The 20484-nt window shown below is 45.7% G+C and overlaps 2 protein-coding genes across 3 annotated transcripts in view; one reads left to right on the top strand and one right to left on the bottom strand.

Moving 5' to 3' along the window:
- Positions 1-8057: 8057 nt before the first annotated feature.
- LOC123151826 (zinc finger MYM-type protein 5-like) lies at positions 8058-10532 on the bottom strand. The gene is made up of 2 exons (XM_044571466.1): positions 10398-10532; positions 8058-10313 (listed from the first exon to the last, which is right to left on the bottom strand). The coding sequence occupies exon 2, from the start codon at positions 10090-10092 to the stop codon at positions 9046-9048; it is 1047 nt and encodes a 348-aa protein (XP_044427401.1). The 5' UTR covers positions 10093-10313; positions 10398-10532; the 3' UTR covers positions 8058-9045.
- A 3448-nt stretch (positions 10533-13980) lies between these two features.
- LOC123150332 (protein DJ-1 homolog C) overlaps positions 13981-20484 on the top strand; it is a 17930-nt gene continuing 11426 nt past the window's right edge. Inside the window, exons 1-8 of one of the 2 annotated variants that reach the window (XM_044570198.1) lie at positions 13986-14281; positions 14482-14640; positions 14833-15150; positions 15222-15422; positions 16637-16786; positions 16870-17049; positions 17379-17447; positions 17997-18197. In XM_044570198.1, the coding sequence (XP_044426133.1) occupies positions 14953-15150; positions 15222-15422; positions 16637-16786; positions 16870-17049; positions 17379-17447; positions 17997-18197 (999 nt within the window). In that variant the 5' untranslated portion in view covers positions 13986-14281; positions 14482-14640; positions 14833-14952. Of the gene's footprint in view, positions 14282-14481; positions 14641-14832; positions 15151-15221; positions 15423-16636; positions 16787-16869; positions 17050-17378; positions 17448-17996; positions 18198-20484 lie in introns of both variants that reach the window. The other variant, XM_044570199.1, reaches the window with a different exon arrangement.

A 20484-nucleotide genomic window follows, 5' to 3' on the forward strand; every position in this document is an offset into this window, starting at 1 on the left:
AAGATCGTATAGTTCGTTTGCTAGAGTTTTCGAATGTCAAAGTATCTTTTCCTTAGACCATGAGATCGTGTAACTCCCGGATATCGTAGGAGTGCTTTGGGTATGCCAAACGTCACAACGTAACTGGGTGACTATAAAGGTAGACTACGGGTATCTCCGAAAGTGTCTGTTGGGTGACATGGATCAAGACTGGGATTTGTCACTCCGTATGACGGAGAGGTATCACTGGGCCCACTCGGTAATGCATCATCATAATGAGCTCAGAGTGACCAAGTGTCTGGTCACAGGATCATGCATTACGGTACGAGTAAAGTGACTTGCCGGTAACGAGATTGAACGAGGTATTGGGATACCGACGATCGAATCTCGGGCAAGTAACATATCGATAGACAAAGGGAATAGCGTACGGGGTTGATTGAATCCTCGACATCGTGGTTCATCCGATGAGATCATCGTGGAGCATGTGGGAGCCAACATGGGTATCCAGATCCCGCTATTGGTTATTGAACGGAGAGTCGTCTCGGTCATGTCTGCTTGTCTCCCGAACCCGTAGGGTCTACACACTTAAGGTTCAGTTACGCCAGGGTTGTAGGGATATGTATATGCAGTAACCCGAATGTTGTTCGGAGTCCCGGATGAGATCCCGGACGTCACGAGGAGTTCCGGAATGGTCCGGAGGTAAAGATTTATATATGGGAAGTCCTGTTTCGGGCATCGGGACAAGTTTCGGGGTTATCGGTATTGTACCGGGACCACCGAAAGGGTCCCGGGGGTCCACCGGGTGGGTCCACCTATCCCGGGGGGCCACATGGGCTGTAAGGGGGTGCGCCTAGGCCTAATGGGCCAAGGGCACCAGCCCCACATAGGCCCATGCGCCTAGGGTTTGAAGGGGAAAGAGTCCTAGGAGGGGAAGGCACCTCCTAGGTGCCTTGGGGGGGGGGAGGGAAACCCCCCTTGGCCGCCGCTCCCCCTAGGAGATTGGATCTCCTAGGGCCGGCCACCCCCCTTTGGCTCTCCTATATATAGTGGGGGAGAGGAGGGACTTCATACCTGAACGCCTTGGCCTTTGGTTGCCTCCTTCTCCCTCCCCAACACCTCCTCCTCCTCCATAGTGCTTAGCGAAGCTCTGCCGGAGTACTGCAGCTCCATTAACACCACGCCGTCGTGCTGCTGCTGGTGCCATCTCCCTCAACCTCTCCTCCCTCCCTTGCTGGATCAAGAAGGAGGAGACGTGACTGTTCCGTACGTGTGTTGAACGCGGAGGTGCCGTCCGTTCGGCGCTGGTCATCGGTGATTTGGATCACGTCGAGTACGACTACATCATCACCGTTCTTTTGAACGCTTCCGTGCGCGATCTACAAAGGTATGTAGATGCATCCAATGACTCGTTGCTAGATGAACTCCTAGATGATCTTGGTGAAACGAGTAGAATTTTTTTTGTTTTCTGCAACGTTCCCCAACAGACGAAAGCTTGATCCTCAAACACGAACTCGTCTCCCGGCTCTACCCAAAGCAAGAACACAAGCAAAGGGAGACACAATCAACAACGTGCAATGCACAAGCAACATGATGCAAAACATGGCATGATATGCGGGATGAGATATGCAATGTATATGCGAGCTCCAGAAGGAAAAGATTGAATCAGGCCTCAACTTGGAAAACCAAGAGTGCCGCTGGAAAGATGAGATGATTTCGGTCGAAATCGATATAAAGATCACCGGAATCGGATGCACGGTTTGCAAATGGCAAGCAAAACAATAATGGCACAAAGCTGCGGTTAACAGCACGAGGCCATCTAGATGCATCAAGAACAACAAGCTACTGCACTCTAACATAACAACAAAGCACATGGCAGGGATCCACTCAAGATTCTTGACAAAAGATGAACACTGAGCTAAGGCTAATTCACTCAATAGCAGGTTCAAATAAGCATGGCAAAAGAGCAAAAGATATCAGGTTACAGACTTAGTGAAAATAACATGTCAGGATTTTAACATCAGGAAGCAATGTTTAGAGCAAGATAACAACATGCTACAGGAACATATCATATCAAAGAAAGGCATGGTATGAAGCTACTCAAAGCATACAACAAAAGTCCCTTACTAACCATAAGCCAAAAGGGATCAGAAAATATAATGGCAACCATGTGAACATAGCAACTTTTGTTAACAGATTCAGACTTGGCAGAAAAATGGAACATGGCAAAACAGATTCATGTATGCATGTTTGCGAGCTCGATGCACTGACCACAAGGCATTGCATGACAGATTAAGCATACACCCAGCAAGTAGACATGGCATAGAAATTAAACATGGCAAGAACAACAACATAGCATGCATGGAACAAGTACAACAACCTCGGCAAAATTGATTAACACGTAAACAATCTGCCAGGAACATTTTATAGCAAACGTAGAGCAAGATTGAGTCATGCTAGGGTACTCCATAATTGCAAACAAAGACATGGATGGATAGAACATAACAATATCTCAAAATCATCCTTACTGAACATGCTCAAAAGAGGCATGGATCTCACTGTAGCAACATGAATACATGACATAAAAATAATATCAGGGAAATGACTTAGAAGAATTCTAAGTCCCTGTAATCAGCAACATCACGAGAGCTACTTTGCATGCTTGTGCTAGTCACCACAAAGATCACAAAAATACATGTCATACACCCATGTAAAGATGGCATGACATACTTCAAAACACATGAAGGGCTCAAGTTTATAGGAGGCACACAACAATCATGGAAAACATGACAAATATTCAAATACTGATAAGAATCTGAAACTAATATAAACTAGCACTCTTACAACAGAATTTAGAGCATCAAGATGAACTCAAATGAACATGGTCCAATGGAATGAAATGAAGTACTCGTCGAGGCGGACAATTTAATATGCTACACACCCAAAACGGAGCCACGAATGCAAAGTTATAATGCGATGTAGAATGCATAAAAATAAGCAGATCTGGGGACAGACGAAAATCAACCTCCAGATCTAGGGTTTCGTCCGCGAAAAATTCGGGGAGAGCCACATATATATAGGTAGAGGGAGGTAGGAGAGTCCAAATGAGGTGCGGTTTTCGGCCACGCGATCGTGATTGAACGGCCTAGATGATGGAGGGGTTTAGGTGGGTTTTGGGCCACTTTGGAAGGGTGTTGGGCTGCAATACATACGAGGCCTTTACGGTTCCTCGGTTAACCGTTGGAGTATCAAACGAAGTCCAAATGGCACGAAACTTGACAGGCGTTCTACTGGTAGTAAACCAAGGCAGCTTGGAAAGTCTTGGTTCAATCCGAGAATGTTTAACACCCGCACACGAAAAGAGGCAAAAGGGAACACCGGAGGACATAGGAGCGCCGGAATGCAAAACGGACAACAGGGAAAATGCTCGGATGCATGAGACGGACATGTTGGTATCCCCTCCTTGCTCTTGTAGTCTTCCTTCCCTCACCACTCTACTCTTACTTGTGATCTTGCACCTGGGTGCACTTCACAGGACCAATGTAACATGTGACTTTCACAGGTTTCTAACCTGTTTTGAAATATAAGGTTGGCATTCAGCCACCTTTTCTTTCAAAAAAAATGCGATACACATGATGACATAATATTAAATGCATGACATGCAAGCAAATGACAAGGCAACAACAGCGAATAACTGAAAGACACCTGGCACATCGGTCTCGGGGCGTTACAGTCATTCTCTTTCTTAAGGCAGCACATAATGAGGTAGAGGCAACTAAAGTACTTCTAAATATTTTTGGGAGTGCCTCAGGTCTGAGATGTAACATGAACAAAAGTTCAATAACTCCAATTTCTTGTGAGGATCAGCTGATTGCCGAGTTTGGTAACACCTTAAACTGTCAGATTGAACAACTTTCCATAAAGTATTTGGGTCTATCGCTTAGTCTGAAAAAATTGCGCAAAGAGGACTTCTAGTGATTGATTGACAAGATCAGGAACAAATTAGGGACATGGCAAACCGGCTTTCTGTTTCAGAGTGGTCGTTTGATATTGGTTCAGGTCGTGCGTTCGGCTATACCAATTTTCCACCTCACGTCGTTGGATCCACCTCCATGGGTGTTCAAGGCCATTGATAAAATTAGGAGAGCTTTTCTTTGGAAGGGTACTGAAGTTGTGAATGGTGGCCATTTTTAGTGAGTTGGAAATATGTTTGCAGACCGAAGGAGTGTGGTGGCTTGGGCATACTGGACCTTGAAATTATGGATTCTGCTCTCAAGTTCTGTTGGGCGTGGAAGGCTCGTACTGCTCGGGATCGCTTTTGGAGTATCATGCTCAACCCCCTGGAGTATAACAATAGACAACTTTTCAATGCTGCGGCTCGAGTGGTTTTGGAAATGGGCAGCGATGCTACTTCTGGACGGATAGATGGATTGAGGGGGCCACTGTTGCAGATTATGCACCGGATGTTATTAACGCTGTCTCAACAGTCGTCAGAGAAAGAAGAACTGTTGCAGATGCAAAGATTGATGGAGCTTGGATTAAAGATATTAAGGGGCAGATTTCTATTCGTACCTTCCATTAGGTGTTAAACTTATGGGAGATTGTTACCAATATTCATCTTGATCCCTCGAATGAAGATAAGTGGACTTGGACTTGGGAGGCAAAGGGAGATTATTCACCAAGGTCTGTTTATAATGCACATTTTTGTGCTGCGGTAAAATGCAGCATGGCCAGTGGTATCTAGAAGACTTGAGCGCCTCTGAAAATTAAACGTTTTCTATGGTTGGTCGTCAGAGGGTATGTATGGACAAACGACCGTCTTGCAAAATGTGGTTTTCCTCGCCAGGTTGCTTGCTGCTACTGTCATAACACTCCAGAAATCGTTCATCATTTATGCATAGGTTGCTCGGTCATGCAGATTATTTGGAATATGGTGCTTCAGTGGGCTGGTTTTTGAGTGAGATAGTGGCTCAAGGATTACCGTCTCTCCAGGATTGGTGGCACAATGCTAGACTCATTACTCAAGGAACTAAGAGAAAATCTCTGAACTCCTTAGTTCACTTGATAATCTGGAGCATATGGCGCGAGAGAAACAGAAGAGTCTTTGATAATCGCTTCACACCTTTGCAAAATGTCGGTGATCAAATCAAAGCTGACGCTAGGCAGTAGGAGGTGGCGAGTTTTGGTCGTTTGATCCTTCATTAACTGCATGTTATTGTGTTCGGCTTGTAGGGGCTTTTTTGCATGTTAGCTGTTCCGCGGTTGGGTGTGTAGTTCGTTTTTCTATTTTTTTTTGAGTTGTTTTGGATTGGTCGTGTTGTTTACCCCTCTTTCTTTAATATAATACATGCAACTCTCCTGCATGGTTCGAAAAAAAACTGCAAGTCATCCGGCGCCAAATGCCTACGGCCTTCATGAGGTCCTGTTCATCGACCCCAAACTGGTTAGGGCGTGGCGTACAACGGCACTGCGGCACGGCTTCCTCGAGGTCTTGTTCAAACGGCACGGCTTCCTCAGGGTCCTGCTCATTCAGTGCTAACCGCCTACCACAGGGTTCTATTCATCCAACCTCTAATCGGCTGGGGTGGAGTGTACACGCACGCGGTAGCAATGGAGACTATTCATCGAGAGTCAACCGGCTAGGTCAACTCTACGTGTCGCGCAAGGTGGCTCGATGCAACAACTGGTTGGTCTCGACTCTACGTATTGCGTGCGCGATCGACCGGGCCTCCTACACTACCGTGCAAGATCGCAATAACTTGATCGAGTCACAAATCGATCGCTCAGGTTCAGTAGTGCGAAGGAATCGCTCGGATTTGATAGTGCAGAGGGACCACTCGGTTTTGATAGTGTGAAGGGATCGCTCAGGTTCAGTAGTGTGAAGGGCTCGCTCGAGTTTGATAGTGTGAAGGAATCACTCGGGTTTGATAGTGTGAAGGGATCGCTTCGGTTCAGTAGTGCGAACGGCTCGCTCGGGTTTTATAATTGATAGTGCGAAAGGCTCGCTCGGGTTTAGTAGGGCGAAGGGCTCACTTGGGTTCAGTAAGCTAAGGGCTCACACACATGCGCGTACAAGAGAAACACGCAAATTACCCCTACATCGCTCGGGGCCGACCACCCACCATATATCGAGAAATCCCTGCAGTTTTTTTGCCCCACTTCTAGCATGATTTTTAAAGTCATGACGGCTCAAAGAATATCATGCAAGTGCGCCTTCAGCCTACCCAGGATGAAAGGTTCATTTTATGTCATAATTTTCTATCATAGAAGTAGATGTCCACCACATCTATAATGATATACTCCCTCCGTTTTTAAATATAAGACTTTTTAGAGATTTCAATATGGACTGTGTGCGGAGTAAAATAAGTAAATCTACACTCTAAAATACGTTTATATACATCCATACGTAGTCCATATTGAAATTCTCTAAAAGATCTTATATTTAGGAAGAGGTAATATGTTTTTGTCATAATTATCGTCATGTAAGTGACAAAATATAATTTTATTCGGGTCATAACGTCATGGATGTGTCTTTTCCTTGTAGTAGTTTGGGTCCTTTTTCGCAAAAACCCTTTCAAACCAATCCAAATCTGTGCAACAGCTAAATGTTCTAGCTAGTCAACTGCGAGGTGCTTGTGGCGTCAAGATGCTATGCCGGTTCAGTCTTTTGAAGGTGATCATAGGGTTTAAGATGTGCATGCGTGCGTTCATAGCGGTGAGTGTATGCTTGTGTATGTGAGCGACTTCGATTGTACTGTGTTAAAAAAAGAAGCTATCCACCGTGTGATGTTCGCCTGCTGGAGATTTGCTTAAGATATGTGTGCAAAGTTCAGACAAACAAAGATGTCGTGGAGCCAGACTACGAGCATCACATGCAGCATTGTAATCTATCCAAGAACCATCGATAAGATACATTAGTAACACACATAATGAGCTCCAGGGGAAGAAGAACAAGTGACTGGCGCTCCAGACAAGCCATGGTACCAATCTAGAATAATATTACCGGCTTACCGCCCAAAGAGTACATCAGTGCGGGAGGACGATTAGCATCCAAAGCAACGTTGCTATACACACGACGTCTATGCACGATTTACGGACGATACTAATAATCAAGCCGGTGATGTCATCAAGCTCTTTGCGGGACACCATTCGATTGCACATCGTGCATGCATCATCCATTCACCAGTCATCCGCGAAGTAGTTTCGCATTCAAAGTGTTGGAAGACATTTTCGGTTCCTACATCCACGCCACCACACCATACCGTTAGCTCTCCAAGACTCCAACGGCCCATGATCGCATGCACCTTCCTTCTAGGAGATAGCCTAGGAGTCAGCTTAGGTAGTTTGTTTTCTTGTGTGTGTATGAGACTGTGTATATACAGGGCCGTACCCCGGAAATTGAGGCCCCGGAGCGAAATCACAATTTAGGCCCCATGTATAAGAAAGTCAAGTAGGCAATTTAAACATTATTTTTATTAGTCACTACAGCAGTACAGATTTCTCAAGGAACTACATAATACAAGAGAAAATCTTAGAATTTTGAGCTACAGGTCCATCTTTTACTCTGTTAGCCAAAGCGTGCCATCCTTTGAGCATTTCTTGATACAAAATCTTCAATTAGATCTTCATAAGCAACCCCCTCCAGTATATCATTTTCAATTTCTATAGTAGCCAACCCACTGAGCCTTTCTTGTGTCATTGTTGAACGTAGATAGGACTTCAATAATTTCAATTTGGAGAAACTTCCCTCAGCTGATGCGACGGTCACTGGAATAGTTAACAAAATTCTATATGCAATAGTTGCATTAGGGAAACAATCTAGCCGTTTAAGAAATTTCAAGATATCAACCGGCCCCATATTATCATTTGGAATGAAACTTTTAAGTAAATTTAGCTCAACATATAATTCACTACCATTAATGTCTGATTTCCCCCCACTCTTTAGTGCAGCCTCAAGAACACTACAAGAATATTTTAAGCTCTTCTCATCCAATGATTTTAGTGCATCAGAAGTAAATAAAAAACCAAAGTTCTTTTGGAATGATTCATATTGCTCAAATCTTGTTGTAAGTGAACTGATAGCCTGATCAACAACAGGAATAAAATATTTTCTCCTAAATGATTCATGTGCAGGTTGTGAAGAAACTAACACATCATCTGGGTTTTCGTCAAATTGTTTCTTTCTTTTAATCTCACGCTTTTGACGAAATGTAGGATCGATCTCCATTTCAAGTGCAATTTCTTTTGCTGTTTCCAATGCATTACAAAAACCAGTGTCTCTATACCCATTAAAAAAGGTAATTAGCCCCTGCACTTGCTCAATAGCAACATCAATAAGCATATCCTTTGATTGTAAGTTCTTGCTGACCAGATTGATGGCATACAGTCATACCAAATAACAATAGCTACTAAAAATTCAAAATCACCAAGTTCATTATTCGCGAGAGATTTAGCTTCACTGCTAGTTTTTGGATCATTATCAATATCAGATACTTGCAGTAAAGCTTCTCGTATGTTCGAAAGCTGAAATCTTATAGCTTTAACACTATCTATTCGACTCACCCAACGAGTAGATGACAACGACTTGAGAGTCAATCCTGTTGTATCATCTATATTATCTTTCAAGATCTGCCACTTTTTAGTTGAATTAGCAAATGTTGTGTAGATGCGTTGTATGATTCCAAAAAAGTCCTTTGCTTTACCACAAGTTTTTGCCATGTCACAAAGTGTCAAATTAAGACTATGACAACCACATGCTGAATAAAAAGCTCTAGGATTTTTATCCAAAAGTTTCCTTTGAACACCATTATTCTTACCTTTCATATTCGCACCATTATCGTAGCTCTGTCCTCTCACATCATCTATATCTAGGTCAAGATTCCGTAGTTCTTCCTGCAAAACATCAAAAAGCCCTTGCCCAGTTGTATCATTGACATCCAAAAATCCTAAAAAGGATTCCTCAATGGAAACAAAAGTCGAAGATGCATTGACATATCGTATTATCAGAGACATTTGTTCTTGGTGGCTCGCATCAGGGGTACAAGTATAATGGAAAAATACTTTGCTTCTTTAATTTTTTTTAATTATCTCTGACTTAATTGCAGAAGCAAGCAAATGTATTAACTCATTTTGGATCCCATGACCAAGGTAATGAACATGAGTTTCATTGTTTGTTATGCGCCTAACATGCTCCTGAATAATTGGGTCGAACTCAGCTAGCATTTCAACCAAGCCTAAGAAATTTCCATTATTATCTTGATACAATGTCGAGTTAGTACCACGAAATGCAAGATTGTGTTTCGCAAGAAATTTTACCATCAAAAGAATTCTAAATAGAACTTTTCTCCAATGGTCCTTTTCTTTCTCAAGTTGTCGCTGCGCTACACAATTAATAGTTTGATGCTTTTGCAACCGTAGTCGCAAATCATACCAAGTGACCATATTCAGAACATGTTTGGCACTTGTTTCGTGCTCTCTAATTCTAATGCTAATATGTGCCCAATCATTAAAACCCTCACTAGGAAAATGACCCTTTACATGCCCCTTTCGAAATAATTTGCAACAAAAGCAGAATACCTTGTCAAGTTCTCTAGAGTATACAAGCCAATCTCTATCACACTTCTCTCCATTTGGTAGAACTCTTGTGTAAAATATCGAAGAAAAGCATCTTTTATTTTTATCCTTCCGGCCTTTTTTTATAGTTAAATCTCTTTTGGGACCATTTTCTACCAAGATGTCAATCGCTTTTGAGTCAAGGGCATCCCAATTCCTTGGATCAAATATATCTGGCCGGAAAGAAACATTACCATCGGAAGATGCATCCATGTTATTCTTATTAGATGAACTATCCATGTTTTCATTAACACTAGCGCCAACGACATTTCCATGGAGGTTAGCCTCATCAGGATTAGTATTCTCAACCTGAATGTTGTCAACATTATCATCAACATCAGCCTCTATATTCTGATTTTCGGAAGAAACTTGTGGTTCTTTCACAACAAATTTATCAAGAGACCCCTTCAGAGAATGAATAAGATTTTCAGCTTTTTTCTTCCTTGTACGTTTTTCATACCCAGATTTATACTTCTTACCAGGGCGTTTAGAACTAGAAGACATCTTAGAAAATTAAGAAAAACCAAGGATACACAAATGCAAGAAAGAACAACAGATCAACTAAAAAAGGGGTGAAAAGGGGGCGAAACAACCTTTGGTTGCTGACTGTTCACGGATGCAGATCATCAGGCGGGGGCGCTTGGTGCTCTGATTGCTCACCTCCAAGGACTGCGGCCACCAAGCAGCGAGATTCCAACCCAGGCCTGTTCCAACCTCTTGATTTTCTAAGGGGACGATGGATGGATTGATGGATCAGTGGAAGAAGCAGTAGAAAACGCCCTAATTTATAGATTGATGCGGAAACGAACCTGCAGTTCATTGTGTACTTGCCATCAACGGCTCTCTTCTTGGATAATAATTGGGAAGCCATCCGAGAAAGGAGATGAGGAGTCTGCGAGTTAATTGCGAGCGAGTTAATTCGCCAGCCGCCGGCGAGTCCTGGTCTCGAGGAATAGAGTTGTAGAGAGAGAGAAAATTAAGAACAGGGGAATTCGATCCGTCTTCAGTCTTTCTGGAATTCTCCGTGAGAGAGATGAGTTGGGCTATGGGCCTGCTGTTCCGTTGGGGCTTGGTGGATTAATTGACGTGCGTTGGGCTGGGGCTGCACTTTATTTTTCTTGGCAGTTTAACGATCCAGTCTTTCCTCTTTGTTAATCTCAGGATTTAGTAATATATATATAGTACTTGAACAAAAATTGGGGCCCCCAGATTTTTGGGGGCCCTGTGCAGCGGCTCCACTTGCACCTGTGGATGTACGGGCCTGTGTATATATGTTGCCACTGTCAATTAACGAGATCATCCTGACTCAATCCTTGTGTCTCCTCTCTACATGGTATCAATCTTTCTCCATCCTTGGCATCTCGCTTCCGCCTAGCCTCGATGGATATCTTCTCCGATGTCTCCTCGTCCGGCACCAACCCCTTCGCCGCCGCGGCCGGTTCGCCATCGGTGCCACTCTCTACATCCTCTCCCTCAACGTCCACTCGGCGATGCCTGTTACTCTGCAGCTCTCACCGCCAACTACACTCTGTGGTCCTAATTCTTCATCGCCGTGGTCCAGTCCTTCGGCATCACGGATCACATCGACGACACCGTGGATGCTCGTCAGCGTCGCTTCGACCCCGTTTGGGCCCAGGTCGACTGGTGCATCATCCGTTGGCTCTACGGCCCTGTCTCCGAGGAGATCGCCAACACCATCCGCGTCAACAACCCTACCGCCATCGTCCTGTACACGGCGATCAACACCCTGTTTCGTTCCAACCGGAACCAGCAGGGGGTGCAGGCGCTGGAGGAGTTCCACGGGCTGCACCAGGGTCATCTCTCCATCCAGGAGTATTGCACCAGATTGAAGATGCTCGCCAACACCCTCGCTGACTGTGGCATCCCGCAGACCGACAAGGCCATCGTCACCAACCTGGTTCGCGGCCTCAGTCGGAAGTTCGACCACGCCGTCGGCCATCTCACCTACGACGAGCCACCAGGTGTTGTAAACGGCGTAGGTCGGTTCGAGATATACAAATAGGCATTGTGAGAAAATGTGAATGCTCTTAGTAAAATAATAACTGCACTTGTACTGCACGGTGTGAGTGTGATTCACATGATACAGCTAGCCCAGCAAGCTTATGGTACGAAAACGAGAAGAGACCATCAACACACCATCAATAAATTTCCCTTTGTCTGTTTCGTAAGAAAATGGGCTCCTTTTGCAAAGATTTAAGAAGTTTCCTAGTAAGTACAAACTATAAAGAAAACCACTAATCTAGAGTTCAGAGAAGTCATACACTTTAGTAACTTCTTTTTTACTGGAATTGTCCTCTGAAATCTTGTAAAGCTTTCCATGCATGACATAGTCATACTTGTCAGCAAGTGTTTTCCTACCGGCCTGGAACAAAGAAAGCAATAACATGAGCTTCCCGAGTATCAGCCCCTAAACATGCGTCCTCCATGAAGACAAGTGCATGTGAGGTAATAACAACATTTAGGCAACTGCCACACATAATGAGCCGCATTCACCTCATTCAGTTGCCAAATTATTTCATGATCAACTTGTAAAAAGAATCAGGTCCTGTTACCTGTGTATAGATTCAGTGTCGGAGCTAAAACCATGGTGAACTTGTCACCAACACGCATTGGGTACACATCGGTAGCCACATCTAATAACATGTACACATCGGTAGCCTATTGGTCTATATACCGTTGTGCCGTAGCCACTCCTCCACCGTCGGTGATTTCGCTCGGTAGTCACCCACCGCCGCTCGTTCGTTGACCCCTGACCGCGCCGCCTAGCCGCGCCGTTTTGGATCCGCTGATGCGCGCCGTTTTTCTTGCCGATTCGGCCGTTGGCCGGAGCGCCGGCGCCCGTTTTTGCGCCGGAGCTTGTCAGCGAGGCCCGACCTGAGTTATACGTACGTGCCATGCACGGCCGCACAGCACGACCCTGCCAGGCACACTAATTACATGGACCATGTCGGGCCGGCACACGGGCCTCCCACCCAGGCCCAGGCACGGGCGACCCATCGACACGTTTAGTAGTCAGCCGATCTATTATTCAGCCTATTGGCCTATATAAATTAAAAATATATAATAATAAAACTAAACGGCCGGGCCGGGCCAGCATGCATGCCCAGCCTCCAGGCCCAGACACGACCTGGTAAACCATGTGCCGGGCCAGCCAGTCACAAGCCGGGCATGCATGCTAACGGTCCAGCCTGCCAGGTACGGTCCAGTTGGCCAGGTTTGCGAGAGCAACTAGTTAATGAGGATTGTCTCAAAAAAAAAAAACTAGTTAATGAGGACTCATTCGGGAGCCTCGCAACGATAAGCGTCACTTGGCACGCTCTCAGCCATTTGCCACGTGTCGCACTTCGGGCGTTCCCTTTGGATTTTATTTTTTCGCCCGCGTTTTCAGTTTTTTAAACGGTTTCTTTCGATGTTTTGGTTTTCCACGGGCCTCCTTAGCTTTTCGACAAAAAAAATTTGCGCGAAAAAACGCATTTTTTTTCCTTTCGCTAGATTCACGTTTTTGCTTTCGTGAGAAGCACGGTTTTGCTTTCGCGAGAGTCACGGTTTTACTTCTGCGAGAGTTACGGCCGTGCCTCTCGAAAACGGAGAAAAACGTGTTTTCTATTTTTTTTCCTTTCGCGAGTCACGGTTTTACTTCCACGAGAGGCACGATTGTGCTTTCGCGAGAGTCATGGCCATGCCTCTCAGAACGAAAAAAAAATGTGTTTTCTGTTTCTTTTTCTTTTCCGAGAGTCACGGTTTTGCTTCTGCGAGAGGCACGGTTGTGCTTTCGCGAGAGTCACGGCCGTGCCTCTTGGAACGAAAAAAAATATGTTTTCTATTTTTTCTTTTCGCGAGAGTCACGGTTCTGCTTCCGCGAGAGGCACGTTGTGCTTTCGCGAGAGTCACGGCCGTGCCTCCTCGGAAACGAAAAAAAACATGTTTTCTCTTCTTTTTTTTTCTGCGAGAGTCACGGTTTTGCTTCCGCGAGAGGCATGGTTGTGATTTTGTGAGAGGCACGGTCGTGCCTCTTTCGGAAAGGTAAAAGACCCATGCTCCTGGTCTGGTTTTTTCGTTCGTTTTTTTTTGAAAAAAGTTCATCAAAACCTATCAACATGAGATCTATTTTTGAAGATCTCGACGCGAGGAATCCAATTGTGAAGGCGGTTCGAGATTTGGACGCACGGTTTGAGAGATAAAACGGTTTGAATAAACGGATCTACGAAAAAAGGAAAAAAACTGCCAGGTTGTCGCGCGCTGCATGTGCTCCACTAGTGGCAACCAGGCGAGTTGGAGTGATTTCGCAGATTTGCGCAGGACATGAGACTAGAAAACAAAAAGGTAGCCTGGGGCGCAGCCCACTTTCTCTACTTTGCTGGGCCTCGGCCAGTCAGCCCAATAACAAACAGCGAAAAATTGAGTTTTCGACGAGAAGAAAGGAGTCGTCCCGTGCCCGTCGAACCTTATCCAGCCGCCGCTCGCCGCCCGGCAGCCGTGCGTTCCATGCCCATCCGGCGACCCCCGTGTAGCAGCGAGCATTCCTCCCCTCCCATCTCCTTCCTGGCTGCTCCCCTTGCTGATCTACGGGCTGCTGCCCCGTCCGGCTGACGGCTGACCGACGAAGCGGCGCGCCGGTGGTCTCGACCTCGACGTCTGGCGTCCGTCCTTGGGCATTCCGCCTCAGCCAAAGGTATGCTCCACCTAGCCATCTCAAGTTCAACTCGAGCTTAAGTTCTACAGGAAATGCGGCCGTGGCCCTCGGCATTATTAATGCTTGATAGATTGAAGCATGGTCTTTAATTAATTCTCGTTGCCGTTAGTTTGTAATAATTCTGCAGTTTTGTAAATATGGAAACCAATTTAGTAATTTTGTTTCAATATAATTTGCAGGAAGGCAAGAAGAATAGAAGAAATAAGACAATAACATCTTTTTTTTTCAAGCTCAAACCACGGTCCTTTGTATGCATTGAAACTGCCACTTTTTTTTTTGGTCATTTATACAACAGCGACTGATTGACCATGCCTAGAGATTTGAGTTATAAGAGAGAGGTAAGCAAACCTAGAGTTATGAGTTATCTAACAGGAATGTCACCTGTTATTACTTCCTGCAAATAGAATTAGCTTCTTCATACTTTAGCTATCAAATCTGAACTGGAGTGCTCTCTCGAACTGGCAGATATCATATTGCAGTTTGTGTATCTAAAAGTCCAGCTAAACCTGCACTTCGTCTCCATTTTGCAGTCAGAAGGAGGGCGAGGCCGTGAGGGTGCCGTAGCTTATATCAGTTCGTGTGTGCTTTGACGGCTCAAAGGCTGCATATTTGTTGGCTTGATTTTGTTCATCTCCGAACTCCAAATTCTAATGCTCTCCGTGTCTAAACCCCTTCTCTCCCCGACCTCCCTTGCTGCCATGGCTATTCGGCTGCCGCCGACGCCGCATGCACCAACCCACTACGCCCCGCCTCACAGGCGGACATCGCCATTCCGCCCCGTCATGCGAGCGGCTCCTTCTTCTTCCACCGCCGCAACGGCCGTCTCATTGCCGCCATCTCCCAAGAAGGTCTGGTCTCCACTAGTTACCTTTCTCTTTGACAGCGTCAAGAACCTGAATTTCTGCTTTGTACTGTGAAGGTTCTTGTGCCCATTGCCATGGGCACAGAGGAAATGGAGGCAGTCATCCTAGCCGGCGTCCTCAGGCGAGCAGGCGCTGACGTAACGCTGGCCTCTGTGGAGGACGGCCTCGAGATTGAGGCTTCCTATGGGACGCGCATCATCGCAGACAAGCCCATTGCAGCGTGTGCAGACCAGGTGTTCGACCTTGTGGCTGTCCCGGTAACCCACCTCTCTTATTACGATTATTATTTTAATATTTGTTTTGTTTATAAAAGGAGCAAGAGCTTCTTATTTTCATTGCTGAAAAACGATAAAACAGGACATAAACAGTTTTTTTGGGCACCAACATGGCTGTGCTGGTATCCTGAAAATTTTGGCCTGATGCAACACCACCATCCTCCTAGCTGGCCCCATCCAGCCTTAAAAACCTGACTCTTAGAACTCCAACATAACAAGCAGGACAGCCTCAACACCTTACAGCCAAACTAGTCAATGCAGCGACCCTTTCTGATAAACCACCAAAAAATAGCACAAAGAAATTACTCTCTGCTCCAGCTTTTCAAGCTTCAACCCCCTTTGACCAAAGACCACGGGTGGCATGTGCAGTACCAGCCAAGCTCCTTGCCATTGTTTGTTTTGAAGAATATGGTTCTGAAGAACAACCCAATCCGACGACAGGTTAAGCCATCATCAAAATAACTTGTGATTGGATCAGTGGGAATAATACTATTGGAACTATTCCTACATTTTCGTTAAGACCAAATTGAAGCTGAAATCCCAGAAGCAATAACCTGACGTTCCGTAATAGTACTTGACATTTGCCAACTATGCAACAGATAATCCTTACTGAATATTACTGAACCACATTTTTTATAAGGCCAAGAAACCTGAGCATCTTTCAGCGTAAGGTAAAGGGAACGAACTGTAAACTTGCCATTCTTCCCCAATGTCCAATGACGTCTATCATGCTCCAACAAAACCACCGCACTACATAACTGACTTAAAGAACTCCAAATAACAGCCGTCTTCTCCCAAAGGTTTCTCCTAAATGTGACACAACCAAAACCCTGAGTGAAAACTTCAGCTACTGTCCAATTCGTACTAAAGGTAAGATTGCACAGCGAGCAAACTGAACCACTAATGGCCTATCTCCTATCCAGTGATCTTCCCAAAACCGAACAGCTTATTGGATTTAGCAGCAGAAACTTATGGAGCATTTATAGTCTCTCTTTGGGAGAGCATTCAAATATTTCTCAGCATTTCTCTTCGATACTGCAAAATTTCAAACTGTTTCATCATATTTTCTCCCTTCTCGTGCTGATTGCAGCATGCCATCTCTTCGTTGTCACTCACTTGACCTGTGTTGTTATATGTGTGTTACAAACTGGCAGTATATAAAATCTAATTTTTGATTGTTGGGGCGATGTGTTCAGGGAGGAATGCCTGGTTCAGTACGGCTGAGAGATAACGAGATCCTTCAGAGAATTATGGTTAGACAAGCTGAAGAGAAAAGATTGTATGGTGCTATATGTGCTGCACCAGCTGTTGTTCTCATGCCCTGGGGTCTTCACAAGGGAAGAAAGGTGGCCATTTTTGCTACATGACTAGGTTTAGTTGATCAAGATCTTCTTTAGTTGACATTGCACCCTTATTCCTTTTTTGCAAGATCACCTGTCACCCGTCCTTCATAGGAGATCTTCCAACATTCCGAGCTGTTGAGTCAAATGTTCAGGTTTCAGGAGAGCTCACTACTAGTCGTGGTCCTGGGACAGCATTTCAGTTTGCTTTATCATTTGTCGAGCAATTGTTTGGGCCTCACGCTGTTGAAGATGTGGACAGTACTTTGGTTCGTCAAAATAAAACTTGCATATCTTTGTTTTGTATCATGCCTTTTAGCTGACTAGACTATTTCTTGTAAATTTAGTTGTTCATGTGTTGTTAAACTTTTATTAATAGTGTACTACTGTACCTGCAATTCAGATTGTTGTTTTTATTCTAGGAAGTGCTATTTATCTTTCAGTTCCTTATGCTAGCAAAAACAATTTAGGGAAGACTGCTATCAAGTTTTTAGACTATGTTCTTTTGCTATAACTTTATGAGGTGCAATTTCTTTCTTGTATTGTAACACCTTCTGACCACTGTGCCATTGTTGGAAATTGCCCATGGATATTACAGATTGATGCTGCTCTTGAAAGAAGTACAGAAGTCAACAGAGTTGAATGGCCTTTTGATCACAAACCTCAGGTCAGTTCATGTTTGAACTATGATTTGTGCTAAATTATTAGCTCAATAATGTTTGTTTTTTACATGTACAACCATCATTAATGTAAAATTTATGTTACAACAAAAAGGATAATATGCTTATGCAAGTCTCTCCTTTTTTTACAAAGGGCAACAAGTTTTGCTTGACAAATGGATGCCTAAAGCATTTCTCGTAAAGAAAATGGGATTGGGCAACACCAGGGTGAATACTTGCACTTTCTTTATTTACAGCAATGCCTGCCTAAAGGTGCATGCTTGATTTAAGAAAACTCGGTTTGATTGCGTATGCCCTAGCATGCTATATGAATTATTGTCTATCTATTGATTTCCCCTCATACACTGTCACTGTATGTGAAAACGCCCCCATGCCATGTTTCTATGTGAAACACATTCAAGCTAGTGCACGTGAAAAATAAAGATCATCCATCTGTCTAGTCCTCATTACTTTCGGCCATGAGCATTGATGGGGAAAATATTAGGAAAGGTGCAATCAGAGTCCAAGTTGTGTGGCATTGATTCTCTCTGAAACAGGTTCTCATTCCAATTGCAAATGGGTCTGAGGAGATGGAGATCATAATGTTGGTGGATATTTTAAGACGGGCAAACATAAATGTGGTGTTGGCATCAGTTGACGAGTCCACAAATATTGTTGGGTCTCAAAGAATGAAGATTGTTGCTGATAAATGCATATTGGATGCTTCTGATTCAAAATATGATCTAATCATTATTCCTGTAAGCTGTTTTGCATTTCACGTTTTTATTTGATACTTCCTATTCATAATATAAGCTATTTTACAGTTTGTGCTAGTCAAATATTTCCTTGTTTGGCCATCAGTATATATTGCAAATATTGACAATATTAAATTGCCCTTACTAGATTTTCATGAAGTATTTTGTTCATAATATATAATTAATTTTTTTGACGCAACATTGTAGAAATTGATGGTCAGAGTATTTATTGGGGGACCATGTAAATATCTCAATAATCATTAATCGGAGGGAGTAATCATATATGTCAAGTTGCCTACTCAAAACGCAACTGTTGTTCCTGTAAGATATTTGGTGTTGAGTTGATTCGTGGATGAGGAACAAAATGCTCAACCTTTTTATCATAATGCATGCCATTCCAAAGTGTGTGTTACTAATAAAAGACCATTCCAAAGTGCATGCCTAACATGCCATGATCACCTCACTCCACTATTTCTTGCATAGGAGTTGGCATGCACACCAATTTGTGACATAGATAGCTACTAGAATACGAAAAAGTCCAGCTCAAGAAAAGTTTGAAAATAAATAAATTTACACGTGCATCTTTCGTAGTCATATATGAGAATGTTTAGCTCGAGACTAGTTTGTAAAGAAATAAACTTACATGTACATCTCTCATGGTTATTGGTAGAAACTAGGGTTCTACCGGGTCTAGGCCGGAGGTTGTAGGGGAAGGAGGGAGCTGGTCGTGGACGAACTCGCGACCGGCGGCGGCTGGGCGCCGTCGTGCGCGAGGAGGCGGCGACTGAGAGGGAGATGGCGCAGGGGAGGAGGCGGCTAGGGTTAGGTCTCCCGGCTCCCTAAGGAAGCCGAGCAAATATGATTGCTTCTTGCTTAATTCCAAAACGGATCCTTACACGAGTTTATATAATCCTCCTACTAAGATAATTGGGCTAAGCCCCTAATAACGATAAGATAGACTGGGCCACAACTAACTGGGCTAAGCCCCTAATATGCCCGTCATAACATTTCTCCCCGCTTGCACAAACAGCTCGTCCTTGAGCTGGAAGGCGGGGAAGTGCTTGCGGAACTCCTCGAGGTGATCACCCGTCGCCAAACACCTCCGCGGCAGCTGGGGCGGGCAGGTCGCCGAGCCCAGCGCCGGCGGCATCCTCCTCAATGTAGTCCGCAACCTCCAGGTAGAAGTCGTGGCAGACGTGGCCGGGCACGTAGGGCTCGTTGCCGTTGAAGCACAACCCTTGGCGGCGACGCTCGAGTTGCTCGACCGGGGTGAGCCGTCGGAACGGGCGCGCCGCAGTCGCGGCTAGGGGTGCCGCGGAAGCCTGAGCAGGCCGACCCTGCGCGGGAACGTCCGGCCAAGGTGGCGGCCCAGCGGCCCGAGACGGTGACGCCTGCTGAATGGCCACCGCGAGGCGCTCGAACGCGCGAGCGTAGTACATGGCCGTCTGGAGGTCCTGGGGTCCCTGTAGCTCCACATCCACACGAATTTGATCCGGCAGACGGCCAACAAAGAGCTCGGCCCGCTGGCGAGCCGTCACGCCAGGCGCGTGGCACGCCAGGGCCTGAAAGCGGTCTGTGAAGTCCTGCATCGTAGAGGTGAAGGGGAGACGGCCCAACTCCGCCAGCCGGCTCCTGCGTATCGGCGGCCTGAAGCGAAGGAGGCATAGCTCGCAAAAACGCTCTCATGGAGGCATGCCGCCCTCGTCCTGCTCGAGAGCGTAATACCAAGTCTGTGCGGCGCCTCGAAGGTGATATGAAGCGAGCCAGGTGCGGTCCGACGCAAGCGTGCGTTGCCCCCGGAAGAACTGGTCACATTGATTAAGCCAGTTGAGGGGGTCCTCAGTGCCGTCGTAGGTGGCGAAGGTGAGCTTTGCGAAGCGCGGCGCCGTCTGGGTATGACCGCCGTGGCCCGTGGGGGTACGACTCGGTGGTGCGGAGCAGCGGCGCCGGGTCGGTGATCACAGGGGCCCCCACGTGGAACGGCGGCGCGTCGAGGCCAACGTAGGGGCCCGCGGAGCTAGAGGATCCGCCGTACTGCGCCTGCTGTGACGACACATGCGGCGGTCCCGAGGCCAGCGTGTAGACCGGCTGAGACGACGACTCGGTCAACCAAGCCGGTAGCGGGGATGGCGAGGGCGGGAACCGGACCTAGTGGATCGGGACTCCCGCCGGCGCGGTCGATGCGGGGACGAAGCTGACCGGCGGTGGTTGCTGCAGCTGCAGCGGTGTCGCGCCGGGCAGTGGCAGCGGCTGCAGCGGAGCACCGGGCACGGCGGAGACCGCCAGGAGC

Source organism: Triticum aestivum, chromosome 7A (assembly GCF_018294505.1).
Source record: "Triticum aestivum cultivar Chinese Spring chromosome 7A, IWGSC CS RefSeq v2.1, whole genome shotgun sequence".
Classification (NCBI taxonomy): Eukaryota; Viridiplantae; Streptophyta; class Magnoliopsida; order Poales; family Poaceae; genus Triticum; species Triticum aestivum.

Coding starts and splice junctions, on each gene's coding strand:
- LOC123151826 (XM_044571466.1), bottom strand. CDS start 10,092: ATGTCTTCTAGTTCTAAACGCCCTGGTAAGAAGTATAAATCTGGGTAT.